General features: G+C 37.5%; 1 protein-coding gene and 1 pseudogene across 2 annotated transcripts in view; both read left to right on the top strand.

Annotated features, from left to right (window-relative positions):
• Positions 1-22919, top strand: part of ALCAM (activated leukocyte cell adhesion molecule) — a 185354-nt gene that overhangs the window by 114733 nt on the left and 47702 nt on the right. The window contains exon 2 of the mRNA XM_080919645.1: positions 19942-20042. Coding sequence (XP_080775771.1) covers positions 19942-20042 — 101 coding nt within the window. The remainder of the gene's footprint in view (positions 1-19941; positions 20043-22919) is intronic.
• On the top strand, positions 3278-3929 carry LOC308422466 (large ribosomal subunit protein uL1-like; annotated as a pseudogene). The gene has a single exon. The product of its transcript is annotated as a large ribosomal subunit protein uL1-like (transcript).

Raw genomic sequence — 22919 nt, forward strand, 5'->3', positions numbered from 1 at the left:
TTTGAGAATTCTATGGGACACCCTTTTAGTCAATAAATAACTCAACAGGATGTAAGGCATTTTGGAACTGGAGGTTTTACTTAGTAGCATAATATATCTAATTGGAATATTTTCTCCCCTGATATGTTGTAGCTCCATTTAGTTTTTGTCATATATTAATGTATTTTAGGAAATACAGTAGGCTTATATATATAGAAGACTTTAGTCTTTTTGTCCCTCCCCATATTCCCTTCTTCACCCCTCTCTTCCATACCCCTTCACACTCAGTCTTTAACACTATATTCTTTTTCTCCTTCCTTGGGAGATCTTTTCCTCAAGTTTCTTGCTAGATATTTAACAAAGAGATTTGTTTAGCTTGTAGCACACATATCAAAAAGTTAAAAGTGAACATTCATATTTAAAAAGAAATCATGCAGTATTTGTCTTTTGGGTCTGGGTTACCTCATTCAGGATGATTTTTTTTCTAGCTCTATCCATATAACTGCAAATTTCATAATGTCATTTTTCTCAAAAGCTGAATACTATTCCACTGTGCAAAAATGTACCACATTTTTATTAGCCATTCATCAGTTGGTGGGCATCTAGGTTGTTTCCAATTGCTTGCTTTTATAAATAAAGCAGTGATTAACATGGATGAACAAGCATCTCTGTAGTAGTGTATGCAGTAAATTCTGAGAATTGAGGAATATTCACCATGATCAATAATAAAAATGTCTTCCATTTCAATGATAAGTACTGCAGTATTTTTTCATGTCAACAAATGCCATTAAATTTAACATACATTTACTGTGTTTTCTTTTTCAGACATATTTTTTCATATGCATACATACACACACACACACACAGAGAGAGAGAGAGAGAGAGAGAGAGAGAGAGAGAGAGAGGAAATTTTATAGAGCTTAAATGATCGATAGATAGATGATAGATAGATAGATAATAGATAGATAGATGATAGATAGATAGATAGATAGATGATAGATAGATAGATGATAGATAGACAGACAGACAGACAGACAGACAGACAGACAGACAGATGATAAATGGATCATTTAGAAGTCTTATGAAAGAACTACCTTGAAAAACGTCGTTGGGTTTCCAGGGTGGCAGCATCAAAGCATTTTCATCTTCTATGTGTAGTTTGTTTGGTTTGCAGTGAATCATTTCCTAGGAGAAGTTTTAGTTATTTCCAGATGAGATTCATAAACAAAACACACTATTACCTGTAGTCTTTCCTGGAACTCTTCATAGGTCATATCTGTAACCTGGCATGCTTTGAATGTGTAAGAGACAGTGAACTTTTACTTAACCTAAATGACACCATTGCCTTTAAAAGCTGTTAAAAATAGCAGTGCCAAAGAGGCAATATTATAATATCCAGTTATGGGAATTGCAAGTGTCATTATCTCCCTAAGCAGTAACCATGAGTAAATTTGCAAAGACATTGTCTCTTTTAAATGGAAATCTAAAGTGCATCTATTATCACCTCAGTGGGATAGGTAATGTGTAGGAAATGGCCTCATTACACAGCAATGGAGAGAGCTGTGCTGCCAGGAGGACCCCCCACCCCTTTCAGAAAGGTGTGGATGCTGTTGGACATCAACACCCATTGCCTGGAAATTAAGCTGCTAGGACTAGGTTCACCTATAATGAGGGCTCCCCCCCTAGGGTAAAAGGATTTAAGTGAGACTCTCCAAATATACTCTGTCTCAAAAGCTAAAGGAATTATGTCCATCCTCACTTTTCAACCTGATCATGTATTTTGTATAGAAATAGAACAGAAGTGAAGGTTTCCATTAACTTCTTTCAGCCACCCTACCCATTACCCTCTTTCCCCTCTCATGGTCAGCTTCACATTAGTGTGGCATATTTGATGAAATCAATGACCCAATAAATATCATTGCAGCCCTACTAACTAAAGTCTGTAGGTCCATAGTTTTTCCTCGGTTTTCCTCTTTTTTGGACCATTTAGGACTTTGATGTATATTTAATAGCTTGTATGCATCTTACAGTGTCAGAAGAATTTCAGTGCCCTAAAAAAGTTTTCCAGTGCTTGATCTAGTCATTCCTTTCATCCTCTCAGGAACTTACTGATCAACTACTGTTCTACTCATTACTTTCTCCTTAGCACGGTTTTATCTCACATGCCAGAATTGTGCAGTAAATAGACAGGCCTCCAGGTGACCTCTTTCACTTACCCATGCATATTTCAGGTTGCCCTATGTCTTTCATAGCAGATTGCCTATCTCTTTTCAGGGCTGAGGAGTGTACCTCTGGGCAGATGTTACACAGATCGTTTAATACTTCCTGTTAAAGGACAATTCATTGCTTCCTAGTGTGGGAAAATAAAACAAAAGCTTCTCTGAAAGGTTTCTACGTGCTCATGTGAACACATATAATTTCAAGTCATGTAAAAGGCACAATCATGAGCAGTATTTTAGCTGCACAGAAATAGCAGCAGGCTTTAAAAATGGAAACTTCTAGTTCAGATTCTAAGCTGGATCCTTCCGCATCTTTCCTGGTGGTCAGCCATTCTGTCTCTGGCGCTGTGTGTGCTACGGGTGCGTACAGGGATCTTCTGTTCACTGACTGCATTTCCACATTCCTGCACCTTCTCAGTTCTCTGCTTCCTATTAGGAAGATGTCTAAAGCTTGATCCTGTAAGGGCTCTGTCTTGTCTTCTAATTACATGAATTGCTTGCAGCAAGACTCACATTTATTGGCATATATACTCCTTCCACTGAGAAATGTGATCACACAAAATACCTAAAGCCCTTTCTAATCTCTTACATCCATGGTTTTCAAAACTATTTGGGAATAAGTATGTAAAATGTTTAAATACCCTTAAAGGGTATAAATGAATTATCCATAATAGAAAATGGATCAATAATATTGAATTATTCTCTGGTAAGTATGAGACTTGAACTTTTTTTTAAAATTATTTTTTAGTTATTGTATTTACATTTCAAATGTTATACCTCTTCCTGGTTTCCACTCCAAAAGCTGCTTATATAACAGAGAGGGCCTTGTCTGGCATTAATAAGAGACTTGAACTTTTATTTTGTACTCTAGTTATACCTTGCCCTAGTATGATTATGTGGGTATAGTTGATGGGCTTTGTGTGGTAGATTCTATGCATATTTATTCATTATGCAAGAGGTTTTACTCATGTCACAAGATTTTTTGTGAAGACAACTCCTCCCATAAAATTACAATGCATGAAGACACACCCACAACAAAAGAGCAAATGCACTTCTTTTCCGGTTTCCGCGGCGGCGGCGGCCATGAGCAGCAAAGTCTCACGCGACACCCTGTACGAGGCGGTGTGGGAAGTCCTGCATGGGAACCAGCGCAAGCGCCGCAAGTTTCTGGAGACCGTGGAGCTGCAGATCAGCCTAAAGAACTACGACCCTCAGAAGGACAAACGTTTCTCGGGCACTGTCAGGCTTAAGTCCACCCCTTGCCCGAAGTTCTCGGTGTGCGTCCTGGGGACCAGCAGCACTGTGATGAAGCCAAGGCCGTGGATATCCTCCATATGGACATCGCGGCGCTTAAGAAGCTTAATAAGAACAAGAAGTTGGTCAAAAAGCTGGCCAAGAAGTATGATGCCTTTTTGGCCTCCGAGTCTCTGATCAAGCCGATTCCACGTATCCTGGGCCCAGGCCTAAACAAGGCTGGCACGTTTCCCTCCCTGCTGACACACAATGAAAACATGGTGGCCAAGGTGGATGAGGTGAAATCCACAATCAAGTTCCAGATGAAGAAGGGGCTGTGTCTGGCTGTTGCCGTCGGCCACGTGAAGACCACGTGAACTGGTCTACGACATTGACCTGGCTGTCAATTTCTTGGTGTCCTTGCTAAAGAAGAACTGGCAGAATGTCCGGGCTTTGTACATCAAGAGCACCATGGGCAAGCCCCAGCGTCTGTATTAGAATGAATGCTCCAATAAACTCAGTCCTGCCAAAAAAAAAAAAAAAAAAAGAAACGAGCAAATGCAACTTGGGAACTACTATGAAAGAATAAGGGTAAGGATTACAGATCCCAAAGGGGATAGAAACCCCACAGTCGGCTAACCTGAACCGTTGTGGATCTCACAGACTGAACTGCCAACCAAATAATATTTAAAGGCTGGGCTTAGGCCTCCCTGCACATATGTGGAAGATGTGCAGCTTGGTCTTCGTGTGGGTTTCAAACAACTGGAGTAGGGGCTATGCCAATACCTGTAACTTGTCCTTGGCTGCCGCATCTGGCTTCAGCGGAAGAGGAAGTCGCTAGCCTTTCAGCTACTTGATGTACCAGGATGGGGAATACCCAGGAGGCTCCCCACCTTCTTAGAAAAGAAGAAGAGGGGGATACAGGAAGGATCTTTGGAGGAGGTAACTGGGAGGGGAACAATGAGCGAGATGTAAAATGAATACATGAAAATTAATTAATAAATTAGCGTTTAAAGACGTTACTTCATGTCTGCATTCATTAGGGCAACTTAATTGTTTGATTACTAAATCATAAAGTGAATAAAATTACAATGCATAAGAATGTAACAACTTAGACAATCTGATAAATTACATACCACTTGTGTAGTTATTATTTTAAAGAACCTTAGGATTACTTAATATGTTCTTTCCTTTACATCTTATACAGCACAGTGTTGAAAATATATATAGGTATATTTCTTTTTTCAAACCAATGAACATTTTCATCACCTCACATAGTTGCTGTTTTGGTGTGTGATAAGAATACCTGATGTGGCATCTACAGATTTTCTTTCTATAAAATACAGTTTAAAAAATAATGTTATTAACTATAGTTATCAGTGTACTTTATATAGATATGAGGTAATATTCTTTCTGGTAGCCTTAATTTTCATCTCTCTTCTTTGGGACATTAAATACTTTTTCATGTTTCTATGGGCCATTTATAAGTCTTCTTAGGCAAAAATGTCTATTTGTAATCTCTTCTCTTTTTTTAATTCATCATTTTTTTTTACTATTATGTACACTGAATCTTTACTGAATTTTGGATTAGGGAATTGTTGGCTTTTTTTTTTAAAGAGGGGTAGTTCTTTTTTAATTTTGGATATTAATCTTGTACCAAATACCGTGTTTGAAATATCTTCTCCTAAATCTCAGAAATATTTTTCATCACAAAGGTTTTCTTCCCATTGTTTGAGTTTTTGATAGATACGTTATGGTTTGAGGTAATTCTGTCTGCTTGTTTAGATTTGGTGTCAAATCTAAAAGTAGTTTGCCAAAACCAACATAAAGGATGTCCCGTCTTTGTTTTCATTATGAATATTATTGCTTTAGGTATTAAATTCAAGCCTTTCAACTATTTTGAACTACTTTTGTGAGTGTATTATTTAATTTAAAATTTCACTGATATATCTTACCCTCACTTCTTTTATCCTGAAACTGTAATTTTCTAGAATCTGTCCATCTACCCTACTAATTTCAGCAAAACAGCATAATCATCACCATCCTGGTTTCTTCAAAGTGTTAGCTGAGATGCTCTCCTTGGCAGATGTCAAATATTAATGACAACTATGTGAGAATCAAGGAAGAGGGAAGTGATGGTGATTGAGGAATCATCAGACTACAGTGTGAATATAACCCTAAGTGGAAAACAGGGGCAGAAGGCTGAGGAAAAGCCCTCGAATGTGCTCGAACTGAGCCATCATGGGGCACTGAAGACTGAGCTAAGGAGTCGTCAACATAGGAGAAACCTTCATCTCATGAACTTGCCATCTTATTCTCCTTGTTCTATTCAGCTGGGAAGACCTAAATGAAAACGAGGCATTAGCATAAATATTTTGTATACAGCCATTAGAACTTGGTAAGTTAGCCTTTCTGAGAGTAGATAATGAAAGTGTACATTTTTATATCAACTACACCCTACAAGTATACCCTAAATAATAGCAAAAAAATGTGAATTCTTTATCTTGCCATGTCTTCAGTTTGGGTATGTGACATCAGGACGGATTAGAAATAATGCATGCCATGCTATACAGAAATGTAGCTAAGGGCAGGCAGGCCTGGTAAATAGAAAGGAATGTATGGTGATAGCCCTGTCCACATGCTCAGACTGCAACCAGAGTACAGGCCCCGTTTACTTTCCACATTTCTTCCTTTCTCTACTTTTGCTTTTGTTTTGTTGCCTTGTCCATAGTAGCCAATAGTCCAAAGATGCTTCGTGGGAGAGAATATTAGGTAACTCTGAGATTATAGAATAGATACATGTGAGTTATGAACAAGGCCTGGATTCCGGGGCCAAAAGATGAAGTTTGCAGAGTTAAAACTTTCGGGAATAAGGAAAAGTTTCAAAGCTGGAGGCAACTTCAGGGGCAAATTTTACCCATCTTACAGCATTTCTCTATTCTGACACCTGTACAAATGATAAAATTACCTTTCAATAGAACTTCGTATATTTCCTATTCTACTCCTCACCTTCCTAAATTATCTTGTTCTTTCCCACTTTTCCTCCCACTCATCAATTAAGAATAATGAGTGTCAGAGAAAATGGAATATATGAAAAGTGATTGTTAAAATATTAATAGATGTCAGCATTATATCTCTAAGTTCACACATCCTAGTATTGCCTGATTGAGCTACACTGTAGGAGAGATAAAGTGGACATTCTGTTCTTACTCAGTCCTTGTGGCTACAAAAGATTTCCTCCGACCAAAAAAATCCAACTACATATAAATTCTCATAATATGCAGTGCTGATGTTTTATCCCTTTTGTGCTTTTAATCTTTCTCAAAAACATTTCTTGGACACACTTTTACACTTTTCATTCATGCTTGAAGCTGGAAATAATTTGAGTTCAGTTTGTCAGAAATAAAAAAAGTCACAGAAATATGATTTTTCTTCCTAAGACTTTAACTGATATGAAAAATTCCCTGATATATATTGAGTAAAAGCATGTAATTTATACAAATCTTAGTTTGGGAATTATCCAGTATGCTCATCAGCTATGTTGATTAACTTAATAAATAGCTTTTAACCTTTATGATTTATCACGTTAATTACATAGCCCTACAGCCAAGAGAGATATAGAAAATGTGAACTGGGATGCATAAGGAGTAAACAAGAAAGAGTAATTTCAACCAATGTAGACATTTCTCAAACCAACTCAGATGCTTAATGGGAAATATGCAAAATTCAGTATCCCAAACAAGATTGTTCCACCAACCTAGAAGCAGAAACCCACTAACTTTATTTGGAATCCCCAACAATCTATTTGCTAACCTTAGCACTTCATTAATTCAATAATAAAATAAAATTATTTAAGTTTGTTATATTAACAGAGTTGAACCTTCCTAAAAATGCTAATGCAATACAACAAAACAAGCTCTTATTAGTTAATGTCATCTGAAAACAATGGTGATCTTACTGCTTAAAGCACTTTGGGATATATTTTTCTAAGGCACATTAAAGACTATTAAGGTTATTCGAAGGTTGTTGTTTGAATGTTTGACTTAGCTATCAAGGAGACATTTGACTTTCTCCTATCAAGATGCCCTTTGTTGTCATGGTATTACAATATTTGAAAAAAACAAAGTTAATCATGTCAGAGTAGCTGTGAACTCTTTCTGAAGACAGACTCGCCTAAATTCCAGAAGTTTCCATTACTTCACATGATATACTTAAAGTCCTTTGTGAAGCCTTGGGGCTGCTTTCTGTTGGTAGTGTTCATGTGAATACAGTACTGCTATTCTTCTTGCTAAAGTAATTCAACTGTATCCACAACTTCAAATTACTTGCATGGTAAACTCTACAGGGTTTTTATCCACTAACAGCAATGATACTCCTGAATAGTTAAACCTGGTGTTTCCTGCTGAGAAAATGCCTAAATGATTGCATTATTTAAACACAGGAACTGTTCAAAAATAAGGTCTTTTTTTCACTCTTTCTTTAGTTCAAATAGTTCAAAAGAATGTCCTCAGGACAGAAAGACTCTAATGTGAGAAAATGAATTGAGAAATGGACTAATGTAAAGTAACATTTTGTTCTTTAGTTTCATTATATTGGCCAAGTCTCTAAGTAGAAAATTCTTTTTACGCAGCATCTTAAAGAATAGCATCAAGTCTAGATAATTGGAAAGATAAAAAATAGGCTATAACCAGTTCGCATAAATTTCTAATTCACATACATAATTTTTACTTTTATCATAAGTAACATGTAGAATAAACAAAAATAGACCTAATTATTTCTCCCATTTGTTTTCACTTATCATCAGAATTTACTTTAAAATAAAATTTAGATTTCACACATGCAATCTAAATATTTTGGTTCACTGTATACCTCTTCCCACAAAAAGAGTAACAGGGCAAGAAGCATTTTTACGTTTTTAATTGGGTCAGTTGTTTAAGAACCTGTGCCTTGGTATACTGGCATGGCATTTGTTGCTTATTCAAAAACTCATCTCTTAGGAATGAGTGATGACTTGTACCACAAGGATCCCATTGAGACAAGCATCTCAGTTCCCTTCTCAGAAAAAAACAATGCGTGGAGTTTCTGGAGAAAAAAGAAATACCAAAATATTAGAGTCATTACTAACATTGCAAAAATAAGTTCCCATCTATTAGTTTTCTTGTGTGTGTGTACATTTTAGTTTATTAAATAATTTACAATCTAAATTATTTTTATTATTTGATGGCAGCATTTTGCAACAATCCTTTCATATCCTTATAGTGTTCCCCTTCAAATCACCACAGTGCTCCCTTAATCACCACAGTGCTTTCCTTGATCACCCAGTGCTCTCCTTAATCACCACAGTGCTCCCCTTAATCACCACAGTGCTCCCCTTAATCACCACAATGCTCCCCTTGATCACCCAGTGCTCCCCTTGATCACCTCAGTGCTCCCCTTAATCACCACAGTGCTCCCCTTGATCACCCAGTGCTCCCTTCTCCACACTCTGGAACCAGGTTCTCTTTCCAGAGAATAATATGTGGATTTCTGGAAGGTTCAACACAGAGAAAAGATGTGGGCAAATTAAGGTTACAGAGTTTCTCTCAGTTTTGCATAGATGGACTTCAACTTGTACATTATTGGGGTATAGGTTTGAGACTGGGTCTCCTATAGCCCAGGCTAGCCTAAAACTTGCAGTGTAACTTGTTTCGTCCTAGATACATCTCCCAAATTAATGAATTATACATGTAGAACACCCTGTTGTGCTAGCTTAAATGTCATGACTGTGTTTCTCCAAATTTTAGAATCCTTCAAAAATTTTCAAAATAAAATACTGGAATTGCCATCAAATAGCTGTCAGGAAAATGAAAGAAATAAAGAATTTAAGATACATGACTTCTATCACCTTACTTTACCTCCAGCAGCACTTGGCACTAAGTGACTGACCATTGCTCAATAAATAAATTAATGATTGATTACTTTAAATTATTAATCAAAAATGTTTACATAATGAAGAAAAATGTTCTCATTTCTTTTCAAGGTATCCATAGAGGTAACTGTCTAAATTGGTGTTCATTTATATTAACATGCATGTATGTCCTTTCAGTGCTCAGCACTTGCAGTAATGTTGCTTTATATGGTTGTACACACATGTGCACGCTGTTGTGGAACAGATTTGCAGCAAGAAAGATGCTTGGAATTTCTATACTTCGTATTAGCCATTTGTGCTTCTCTAAGTTGTGTTCCGCTTAGAGTGAGCTTCATGTTCTTCTGCATCTGAGTTACTTTTAGAGATTTTATTTATTCTTTACCCCCTCTTCCTATAAAATATACATTTTACCATTCCAGAATCTAAAATACTTTAATATTATTTAAGAAGACTTACAGATGTCCTAAATCTTCTTCATGGGTCCCAAAATTAAGAATTATGACAAGTACAGAAAAATTTATCTGCATCCTGACTGAAAATCCAGGAGACATCTCTCAATGGAGGACTGGTTCACAAGTAACTTTTTGTTTGTTTGATTGCTGGTTTGTGTCTCTCTCTGAACATTCCTCAGTTACCTGTATTTCTTAGTGTATGGTTGAGGCTTCAAGGTCTTTTCCCAGTTCCATTTGGCTGGCTATTGTTGTTACGCTTTTCACCTCATATATAGGCAGTCTCGTGGATGAAACTTCATGGGTGTACCTCCTGAAATTCCTAGAAAACATAATTTTACAACAAACTTCCTGAACCTCTGGCTCTTCTCCCTCGTCCATAATGCTCCTGAACCGTCTAAGGGTGAAGAAATTATTTTGTGGGTGTATTCGTTGAGACTGGGCTCCTCAACTCTGCATTTTGATAGGTTGTGGTTTTCTGCAATAGACTTTGTCTGTTGCCATGAGAAATCCCCCCTCAGGTTGATGAGTGCACACTTATCTGTGAGTATAGGGACAAAAACAAACCGAGAAAGTAATTAGGAATGATGCTGGCTTAGTAAGTGCTGGCTGTAGCTTCTTCTCTAAGATCCATGACTTCCCTTCCCCAGGGAAGAGCACATCTTTTGGTTATCCAATATCAAATGGTCAGCTCTGAAAATATACATACTAATAATATGATGAGAGTGAAAAGGCTGTATTTAGAAATGTGTATTGTGTGGTGTGTGTGTGTGTGTGTGTGTGTGTGTGTGTGTGTGTGTGTGTGTGCATTAGCACATACAACACAATACCAATTAATGGGGAAAAAAGGCCATGCATTTGAAAGAGGACAAGGAGGGCTGTGTAGGAGGGCTTGGAGGGAAGAAAGGTAAAGGAAAAATTATGTAATTATAATTACAAAAAATTATTTTTTAAATGTCGACCTTGTATGGTTTGTTCTAAATAAAATTCTTAACCTTCTCTGAATAAAATGTCAGTGCAAATGCTGCTGACAAAAGAGAGAAGAAAGGAATGATGTCTACTATCTCATTTCATCATATCAGAGAAGCCTTATGTGCTTAGTGAATCTGGATAAGTGCCTGTGTTAGGACACGTGGAAACTGAAGATCTGTTCTGTGGCAATTAATAATAATAGATGAAATAATAATAATTAAGAGATGAAACCGTGCCACCAGCACTCCCTGCTGCCTTGCCTCGGGCACATCTGAGGCCGTCTTATCTCCCACTTATGAAAATGTCGTAGTGTTCCATTCCAGTGGAATTTCCTCTAAGGAGCTTCAAACATCCCTAGGCTCATTGCTGGGATTCCTTCTTCACATTCCTGCAGCACATGCTTTAGATGTTATGCACCCAATATTAAGGAGCCAGCGCCCTTATTTCATTTATACATTTTCTTCACAAAGCACACCTAGCACTCTGCCTGAAGTGCATGTTTACTAAATACATGATGCATGACTTAATACATGAGTAGACAGGCCTTTTGAAGGATGTATGGGAAATCAGTCAGAATGGATAGGCCCAAAGAAAGAAGAAGAAGCAGGGATAGGTCATCACCCTTAATAGTGAAAAAATCCCAACTTACCCAGCACTACAGGCCGGTCCATGTTTGCTTATGAAATACATGTACAGGTAGACATAAAGTTCATGTCAGCACAGCAGGGCAAGTCCCCAAATGATATTTTGATCTTCATTTATTGGTCCTGCCACATAACAAGGATTATTTTTGTCCTGTAATCTGATGAAATTATGACTACTTTGAGTGATATAAACTACCAATTTTGCAAGTAAAATGAAGAGTGCACATCTTAAACAACAATCTCAGGTAATAATGCTAATTTATAGTTTAGTGGAATGGTCATTTCCTTCCAAGTATTATTCCACAGTGGCCGATCATTTCTCTAAAATGTCTATCATGACATATTTTTAAGTACAGGAAGTGGAGAGGGAAGGAAGGAGAAATTTGCTATTTTTCTTATTCATGGGTATAATTCAGTTGTATGTGAGTGACAGGACATGACTCTTGTGATAGGCAACACTGAAGATGACATTTGAGCAAGGATGCCTGATAGCCAAAGACCCAACTCAACATCTAAGTACTCAAGTTAGTTGAAGGTAAATTAACAAAAATAAAGAAGAGAGTGAAAAATTCTTCGCTCTGTCGAAATTACATCATATTCTATCACTTGTTCTACTTCATCCATTATTCATTGCAAATTCACACACGTGAATGCACACACATATTTGACTGCATATGTATATACTGACAATTAATTTTCATACATATATGACTATGAAAAAATACCTTAAATTCCACATCAGTATGATAAGCTATCAGAGCGATTCTAAGATGGAAAACCACCAGTGTCTGAATCGTAAAACAATAGGGATGGCTAACACTTTCAAAATGTGAACTTCACTCTACCAATAGAACTGTAATATTTTGTTATATTAAATAAAATATATGGTATGTATGGTTTATAATTCACTAGTGGTATGGTCCATATTTTCTATGATTTGTAAGTTTAAAAACAAATGTCATCTCTATAAAGAGATTGAAAATCAAATTCTAGAGTCTGCAATCTATCATAATGCAATAGTGCAATATGAAGCATTTAGGTGTGGCATTGAGATTTGGTGGACAGGAAGTGTTCCTGTATGTCACTTCTATCTCCATCCCTTCACCTGAATTCAGTCATCAGTTTGTCCTACATTAAGATTTTATTTTACTTCCTAAATTTCTTCCCTGAAAACCACAGCTTCATTAGAACCAGTTTTGGTGGGTAGAGATAACACATGTTTATTTTTTCTGTATCAGTTATTTATCTACTTTAGTCCCTTTCCTTTCTCTTCAGAAAAAGGGAGACCTCCCGTGGATATCAGCTAGCATCGGTGTATCACGTTGTAGTAAGACTATGAGTCTATTCTTCTGTTGAAGCTAGACAAGGTAGCCCAGTTAGGGGAACGGGATCCAAAGGGAGGCAGTGTAGTCAGAGAAAGCACCTGCTCCTGCTTTAAGAGTCCCTCATGGACACCCAGCTGCACAACTGTTGCATATGTGCAGAAGGCCTACTTCTTACCCATGAAAGCTTCCTATTTGACAGTTTAATACCTATGTGCCCACGTTAATTGATTCTGTAGTTTTCTTATAGTGTTCTTTATCTTTCTGGCTTCTTCCTTCCTTCCTCCTCCTCTTCCACAGAATTCCACAAGCTCCACTTAATGTTTGGCTATGGGTCTTTGAATCTGTTTCCATCTGCTGCAGTCTCTGAATTTATGCTTCATCTATATTCCTGCATGTCTTGTAGCCAGAAAAATTGTAGGTCAAGGGTTCATAGCAGGGCAGGTGTCCCAATCATTAGAAATTTTGTCTGGTTGCAGGAGATGGGCAGTTAAGGTTCTTTATCCCCCATTGCTAGGAGTATTAGCTAGGGTCATCCTCATAGGTTCCTGTAATTTTCCATTGTCCTAGGGTTGTAGCTCATCCCAGAGATACTCCCACAATTCAGTTGTCTCTCCCAGTATGCTCTAACTCCATCCTCCCCAGACCTCATTCCTCCTGTTCCCATTCCCACCCCCTTTCTTATCCAGTCACCTCCCTCCAGCTACCCCCAGTGTCTAATCTATTTCCCTGTAGTGAAACTCAAGTGTCCCCTTTTGGCCCCTCCTCATTATTTAGTTTCTTTCAATATGTACATTTTAGCATGGTTATCCTGTATTTTAGGTCTAATATCTACTTAGAAGCAAGTGCATATCATGTTTGTCTTTCTCTGTCTTGGTTACTCACTCAGGATGATATTTTTCAAGTTTCATATATTTGCTTGCAAATTTCATGATGCCATTGTTTTTAATGGCTAATTAGTACTCAGTTTTGTAAATATAGCATATTTTCTTTATCCATTTTTCAATTGAAGGACATCTAGTTTTTTTTTGTTTTTTTTTTTTTTTTTTTTTAGTTTCTGACTATTAAGCTGCTAAGAACATAGTTGTACAAGTGTCCTTTCAGTATAGTAGAGCATCTTTTCAGGAGTGGTATAGATGGGAGTTGAGGTATATCTATTCCCAGTTTTCTAAGAACACCCATATTTTCAAAGTGATTATTCAAGTTTGCACTTCTACCAACAATGGAGGGGTGTTCCCTTCTCTATATCCTCTCTAGAATGAGCTATCTGCTGATTTTTTTTTCATCTTAGCCATTCCAAGACATGTAAGATGGAATCTCAGTGCCATTTTGATTTGCATTTTCCTGATGACTAAGGATGTTGAATATCTCTTAAGTGCTTTTTGGTCATTAGAAGGTTCTCTGTCAAGAATTCTCTGTTTATATTTGTACCCTGTTTTTGTACCCATTTTAAAAGTTGGGTTATTTGATTTGTTGATGTCAAGATTCTTGTGTTCTTTATGTACTTTGGTTATCAGCCCTCTATCAGATGTGGACTCAGCCAAAATCTTTCCCATTGTGTAGGCTATCCTTTTGTCTTATTTTGTCTTATTTATGGTGTCCTTTGCCTTACATAACTTTGTCTTTAATCCCAGCACTTGGGAGGCAGAGGCACATGGATTGCTGAGTTTTAGGCCAACCTGTTCTACAGAGCAAGTTTTAGGATAACAGAGGGCTATAGAGAGAAACTTTTTCAAACAAACAAAAAACAAATACAAATAAAACTGTTTCAGAGAATGTAAGAAAACAATAGTTACAGCTTAAGTTTCTGAGTGGATAGCTTTTGGGGTAATTTTGCATATGAAATGACAATTATCACTTCTGTAGGCTTTGAATTTTCATAGGAGGGGAAGACAAGTACTGTTAGAGATGCCCCAAGAACTTCAAAAGACAGAGTCCTGTCCTCTTACAATGAAGGTAGCTCCAACCCAAAATATCAGATGTAACCAACACTGCTATAAACTGATATTACAAAGGATTTACACGTCACATTCTTTCATTAGTATGGTAAAAAAGAGCATCAGCACAGCTATGTATCAAAATCAACTACGTAAGCACAAAGGTAGTTTTCAATAACAAACACCTTTCTACCTAATCCTTACCCCAGCAATTTGTTCAAATTAAGTGTGAAATTTCAGTGAAACTGTCATTTACTTCTTATATCACAAGCTGTGAACCCATTATAATTCAACTTAACCCTTTCATGGCACCAAAAAGATCTACAAAGATCAGTGAGTGCATTTAAGGACAATGATGCTATTAAAATATCAGAGTAATAAATAATAATTACACATGACAAATTACAGCATGCAGAAGTTTGCCGGGTCTGAGTCTCATTCTGTCCTATAAACTATTCTGTTTCTGCTGGAATGTGAGAGAGAAGTCTGAAGTCCATCAGTACATAGAAAGAGAATCATTACTCTGACCTTTAGAATTCATTTATAGAGAAAAGTCATTTGCCACCAATATGATAAAAATCATTACATTTATAATTATTTCAGATGGGAGTCAAAAGTATCCACCCAACCAACAACTCAGTATTTCTCTTTTGATATCTGCCTTACCTTGTTTTCTTCAGAAATATACAATTATATTTAGTGGGCATTTTATGCTCAGTTTTTTGAGATGCTTTGTATCAGGAAAATTTGGTCAAGAGATTTTTAAAAATTTTTTTATTACATTATATTTTTTCCGGTTCTATTGTTTTGGTTTTGAGGTGTTTGTTTGTTTTTGGATAATAGCACTTTATAAAAAGTACCTTAATTATACTCTGCTTCTCAGGCATAAAAATTATTTTTATTTTAATGTCAGGACATTTTACAGACTATTATATTCAAAAGGGTTTTGAATTGGTAGAGCACATTTCATAGAGTTCGTTCTAAACCAGATAAACTGCATATGTCGACATGGCATGGACTGAGTATACAGGCACAAAATGGGCTGGGGATGAGATGCTGTTAGTAAAGTGTTAATCCTGTCTGCATAAAAGCCTGAGGTAAGAAGAAACTAGGTACCATGGCTCATATGAGCACTTGTAATATCAGCAACAGGAAGGTGGGAATAGGTATATCCCTTGTGCTCCCTGAGCAGACAGTCTAGCCTACTGGTTTACTTTCAGTCCACTAAGAGGTAGTGACATCATAAAAAGATGTCACCTGAAGAAAGACACTTGAGGTCATCTTGAATCCTCCAGATATACACATCTATTCACACCCAGATGAACCTGCAGCAGAAAAACATATACCCATGAGTACAGATGCAAGCACGCAAGCATATTGTGCACATCCATTGTCTACTATGTTAAGTGTATGTCCAGCCTTTTCATGGAATATGTGACAGACAGTTTATATTTTTCACAGTGCCAAATAATCTGTAGAGCACAAAATTCAATGATTTAGTTAATGCCTATTATAGGAAGGAAACTGCAGGAGAATTCTAGTAAGCCGAATTCAATTTTCAGATTTGGTACTTTAAAGATAAAAGTCTTTTTCTTCTACAGAAGGTGTAAACAGAATCACTCAGGGTGACAGGTTTTCCAGGTCTTGCTTCCCTGTCATTTCAAAGACTTAGACATCTGTAGGAGTTAGGACGTTAATCCATTACCAAATCACCATGGTCTTTGTAGTTACTGTATCTCTAGAAGGTTAGGCACCTTAGCACTCCTGAAGAGGCACATCTTCTGTCATTCACTCAGATGAGCCAGGAAGTCATGCACTTGCTAGAAGGAAGTTGATGACTGTAGCCAACTCGAAAATTGATTCCAATGTAAGCATTTTATGGCTCCTCAGGAAACCCAACATACTCATCCTTTTGAGTCCTTGGAACAAAGATCCTGTCTGTGACTGTTGGTCTTTCTCTGCTGTACTGTTTCTGCCATGTGTCCTTTGCATTTCTTCTTTTATTAGAGTCTTAGCTGATTTCAATTTAGCATTGTCACAACAAAATGAGACCCATGAGTTTTCAAAACAGATAAAGCAACGACATTTTGCTTGGAGGTCATGAGAGATGAAAGGGTCATTTTCTTGTATCATTTGTAAATCAGAGAGCAGAAATAGTTCTTAATCTCACTGGAGAGGGAAGAGAGGCTTCCATGAACTACCATGAAATATGTTTGATTTTATGTTTTGTTTTTTCTCCTCATGACAGTAAATATCATAAGAGGATAAAATCCATATTCTCTACCCATGCAAAATATAATGGATGATCTTAGAATATGAGAAAGCAAGAAGACTATCTCAAAGTTCCATTGTTATAAGTTATTCCTGATGTCCAAATATATTAATTAGATAAGTAAAATGGGAAGGGCGTCACCACATTCAAATAATAAATAATTTTACTAAATTTCTTAAGTGTCAGGATACAAAGTTTTAAAATGCATGTTCTTCTCACTGCCACAGTTGTGCCTTGATCGTGGCAATAATACAACATATACTTCAGATTTACGCAGCTTTAAAACCTGTCATAAAATCTGGCATATGTATAGAACATTAAGCTTCCATATGGGTAGGAGAGAAAAATAGTATTTGGGAAGAGCAATGACAAAATAACATTTGGAAAAGGCCTTTGCTTACTTCCCTTTAGTTTATGAATGGGTCACAGCCAGGGAGTCTGAGCTCTCTGCAAACTGCATTGTTTGGCCCACCATGGAATCAGCGCCAATTGTCAAAATAAGGTGTTTTACAAAAAAACACCTTCTAATCAGGAGCCGATCAGCAGGGTACAATCTGATACAGGTGAAGGTGAAATGACAAATCACTGTCGCATTCGAGTGCTTTGCTATAAAACAACGTGAAATCACAGGCTTCCTGTGGCTTTGCTGATCTCTACTTAGCCACAAATTAATATACATAGTAAAATTCCCACATGGAAGAACCTGATGTAGAAAACCAGAGCTGTGTCCTGATTAGAACAGTCTATTCACTGTCAGTATGCAGGTTAAGAATCACCTATGTAAAAGTCCACTCTTCTGTAATAGTCGAAGATGTCAGAGGTCACAAAGAGAATATGGCCCACTGAATAAACTAAGCAGGGTTCACATGGGCCCACAGGAACTGAAGCAACAAGCATGGGGCCTGCATGGGTTTGCACAAGGTCCACTGCATATATGCTGTGTGTGTTTGCTTGGTGTTTTTGTGGGACCTCTAACCGTGGAAGCCGGAATATCTCTGTTGCATGCTATTAAGACACTTGTGCGTCTCTTGGGCTGCTTTGGCCAGTCTTGATGTGAGTGAGGGCCCTTGGTCTTGTTGTATCTGGTTTCTTCCTGTTTGGCTGTGGTTTTGGAGGCTTGTTCTTTTCTGAAAAAGTAAAGTGGATCTGAGGGAGTTTGGGGTGCTCAGAGGAGTTGGGGTATGGGTAACTGTACTTGGGATGTATTGAAGGAGAAAAGGTCTATTTTTAACTTTTAAAAACTGATAAAAATCGAAGAGAAAGTCCAGCTGGTGTGCTCACTTGCCCAACATGCCCGAGGCCCTGGGTTTAATCCTTAGCATTGCAAAATATATGAAACAAAAGCCAAAGAACAAAATATCATCTTTTCTTTTATGACCCGCAGATATCTGATAGCTTAATATCAAAAAGAGTAATAATTTCAGCATGAGGAACAGAATATTATGGGAAAGTTTTAAGGTTATTTTAACAGATACTGGGTATATGATGAATAGTTTTATGTGTTTTTACATTTTCAAATACCAAATGAAAACACAGTCTCGCTGCTTCTGCATAGTATCCTGTATCTGAACAGTGGTAAAAAGTGCTTGAGCCGCTTGGGCTAAACATTTGCTTCTTATATTCTTGTTCATAGAGACATGTTTAGAGAGGACGTAGCCCCTTGCCAATTAAATCTTGAAAGAGGAATTTTTCCAAACTCCCTACTTTATAACAGTGATTTCTATCTCGACGTAAAGCTTTGTATGCATACTAGACAGTTGACAGGTAACAGTGAAAGCTACCATTCATCCACCAGGGCTCCTGTTCAGAAAGTCCCAAGATAGTTTTATTTATTGAGTCACAGATTGCCTTAGCTTTGCCCTTTAGCACCCCCTGCTGGACGAAATAACATCTGCTTATGCTTTTCCCCTACAGATTAAATTAGCCCCTTCTCATGACATTCATGGATTCTCATCCATGAGCTTCTTAAACCTTAAAGAGCTTTGTAAGCTGAATAAGTTGAAGTATCTGAGACGCTTCCTTGCTACTATTGCCAATGCAAATATCAAAGTTATTTTTTTCCTTTTTAATTAGCACATATATGTTTTATTTATTTACAGAGTAGGGTGTACTGTGTCTATACGTATACATAGTATGTTCTGATGGGATCAGGGTAACAGGCACATCCAATTTTTCATAACCGTTTTATGTTTGTAAGCGCCTCTCACCGAGGTCTGTACACAGCATGTAGCAAACTGCTGTGAACTGTGGACACACTGCTGTGCTCCTCGGGACTGGAAATCCTCCCTCACACTTGTCTTTTTGTTTGCCTCTTCCTCTCTCTAGGTTACTGTAATAACTGTTGTGTTTTCCCATTGTTCCTTTGGGAAGAATGTAAGGGATTTGTTTTTCACGTCTATAAAGCCTTAAGGTTTTCCAAAATCCCGTGGTTACGAGTATTTTACATTCTTAAAATTATTCTTTTCACCTTTTAAATTTTTACTACTTAGCCCAATAAAGAATGAAATGACCCGTTTCTTTCTCTTTTCCGTATCGGGTTAACAAAAACATTTTAGGCCAGATTGATGCCCAATGCAGCAACTAAATCACAGGGTGCATCACTCTCTGCGAGAAAGGGATTTTTGTACTATAATTTCAGCATGTTAATATTTTATGGAAAGTTAAAATTCAGAGGATTTTTTTTTTGTCTATAAAATCAGCTGCTTCAATACTAGCTTTTCTCCATCCAGATAAAGTTGAATTTGTTTTTACTTGAGCTATTTATTTTAGATATTGACGCTTAACTTTAATTTTGTAAGAGGTAAAATTGATAAATGGTTTTATGAAAATGTATTTCAAACGATTTTGAGATCTTTGAACATGTTATTTTTGGCACAGCTTCATGTTTCTGTGAAATATATTCCTAGTAAATACAGTGAAGAACATAATCAGCTTGTAAATTCTCCTGCGTTTCTCTACTGTAGCTTCAGGACTACACTCAAAATATCTTTTCCCTTTTGCCCAAAGGCCTTGGATGGTACACTGTCAGCTCAGCATATGGAGACACCATTGTCATGCCTTGCCGACTCGATGTGCCTCAGAACCTCATGTTTGGCAAATGGAAATATGTAAGTGTGAGCCTCCTGGGGCTTGATGAATTTCAAAATACAATTCTCTCTCTCCCTCTCTCTCTCTTTCAGAACACGTGAGTGTGTAAGATTGACATAATAGCATTATTTATCTGTACATACTTATGTAGAAAATGTATTGAATATGTCAATAAAATTCATGTTTATGTAACTAGTGCTATTTTAAATAAATCTAATGACTCAAAAGTTATAGATCATCTTGTCTTAAGCATCCAGCCATAAGTGTTAGAGGCACAGGGAAAGGCGGGATTCTGCAATACTGTCAGGGGAGAATACAGAACAGATCTACAGAGGCAATCATTTTATCATCACTAGTTTCTATGTGAAGCAGATACGGCAAAGGCTAGGTGGATCAGTACCTAGAGAACTCAGATTTCCCACGGGAGCTGACAATCAGCTTTGTTTCTGTTGCTGAGTCTTCTGCGTGTTGATATTACGGATCAATTGTGCATTTATCTGCTGATTTTATCCATTGCTTGCACTTAAGTTCATTATACTATGTCAGGTAAAACAATGCAGATGGCTCTAGAAATAAAAAATAGAGATCCTGGAAGGTGGGCGTGCAAGCTGAGCTAACAGATTAATGCCTCAGTCGAACACAGATCAACAAAAGGTGTCTTTGTAGTACAGTTTCCCAAGGAAGGGTCACAAGAGACTTGCAGCAGTGAAGAAGGTGCAAGTACATAGACATTTCCTGGAATACAATAGCATATTTCCCTAGTCCCTGAATATTTGCAAACGTTTACATTAGGAGAGCATTGTTGGTTGTTGGATGATTTATTAACTGTTTGTTTATTACAACATTTCTCAGAGAAGTTGTAACCTGTATTACATTCTCTTTTTGTTTTAGCAAGTAAAATGCACTTTTTCCATTCACACTATATTTAAATATGTAGTTCTTGGAGATGAGCTATGGCAATCAGCAAATACTAGACAGAATGAAGAGCCTTTTTCAAAATAATAAAAAAAAATGTGACCTACTTCTATTTTTCTTTTTTTTTATTGAATATTCTCTGTATTTACATTTCAGGAATTATCCCCTTCCCACCAATCTCATCTCTTCTCACCCTTTCTTTGCCTCCATGAAGGTGAAGTTGCTCCCATCCTAACTACCCTCTCCACCTCAATGCCTTGGCATTCCCCTACTCTGGGAAAATTTGCCTTCACTCGACCAAAGGCCTCTTCTCACTTTGACCCCAGACAATGCTGTCCTCTGCTACATATGCAACTGGAGCCACAGGTCTCTCCATGTGTGCTCATTGGCTGGTGTTTTAGTCCCTGGGAGTTCTGGAGGGTTTGCTTGGTTGATAATGTTGTTCTTCCCATGGGGTTGCAAACCCTTTAGGCTCCTTCAGTCCTTTCTCTAGCTCTTTCATTAGGGCTCCTATGTTTAGTTCAATTGTTAGCTGCAAGCATCCCCAACTGTATCTATATGAGTCTGGCAGAGCCTCTGAGGAGGCATCCATATCTGGTTCTAACCAGTAAACACTACTTGGCATCAGCAATAGTGCTTGGATTTGGTGGCTGCATATGGGGTGGATCCCCAGGTAGGGCAATCTCTGCATGATCTTTTTTTCAATCCCTGCTCCTCTATTTGTCCCTGTATTTCTTCCTGTGAGTGTTTTGTTCTTCCCTCTAAGAAGGACTGAGGCATTCACATTCTGCCCTTCCTTCTTTTTGAGCTTCATAGGGTCTGTGAATTGTTTCTTGGATAATCTGAGCTTTTGGGGGCTAGTATCCACTTATCAGTGAGGGCATACCATGTGTGTTCTTTTGTGACTGGGTTACCTCACTCAGGAGCATAACTTCGAGTTTCATCCATTTGCCTAGGAATTTCATGCAGTCATTGTTTCTAATAGCTGAGTAGTTGTTCATTGTATAAATGTACCCAATATCTGTGTCTATTTCTCTTTTGAAGGACTTCTGTTTTTTCTTTTTCTAGCTTCTGGATATTACAAGTAAGGCTACTATGAACATGGTGGAGCATGTGTCCTTGTTATATGTTGGAGCATCTTTGGGTATATGCTCAGAGGTGGAATAGTTGGGTCTGCCGGTAGTACTGTGTCTAATTTTCTGAGGTGCCGCCAGACTGATTTCCAAAGTGGCTGTACCAGCTAGCAATCCCACCAACAATGGAGAGGTGTTTCTATTTCTCCACATTCTTGCCAGTATCTGCTGTTACCTGAGTTTTTGATCTTAGCCATTCTGACTGGTGTGAAGTGGAATCTCAGGGTTGTTTTGTTTTGCATTTCCCTGATGACTAGGCATATTGAGCATTTCTTTAGGTGCTTCTCAGCCATTCGATATTCCTCAGTTGAGAATTCTTTGCTTAACTTTGTACCCCATTTTTAATAAAATCATTTGAGTCTCAAGAGTCTAACTGTTTTGAGTTCTTTGTATTGGATATTAGCCCTCTATCAGATGTAAGATTGGTAAAGATCCTTTCTCAATCTCTTGATTGCCATTTTGTCTCCTTGACAGTGTCCTTAGTCTTATAAACACTTTGCAATATCATGAGATCCCATTTGTCAATTCTTGACTGTAGAGCACAAATGATTAATGTTCTGTTCAGGAAAATTTTTTCTGTGCCTATGTGTTCTAAGTTTTTCCCTACATTATCTTCTATTCGTTTACATGTGCCTGGTTTTATGTGGAGGTCGTTGATCCACTTGAATATGAGCTTTGTACAAGGAGATAATAATGGATCAATTTGCATTCTTCTGCATGCTGACTGCCAGTTGAACCAGCACCATTTGCTGAAAATGCTGTTCTTTTTAGCTCTTTTGTCAAACATCAAGTGACCATAGGTGTGTGGGTTCATTTCTGGGTCTTCAATTCTGTTCCATTGATCTACCT

The sequence above is a fragment of the Micromys minutus genome, assembly GCF_963924665.1.
Source record: "Micromys minutus genome assembly, chromosome: 7".
In the NCBI taxonomy this organism is placed as follows: Eukaryota; Metazoa; Chordata; class Mammalia; order Rodentia; family Muridae; genus Micromys; species Micromys minutus.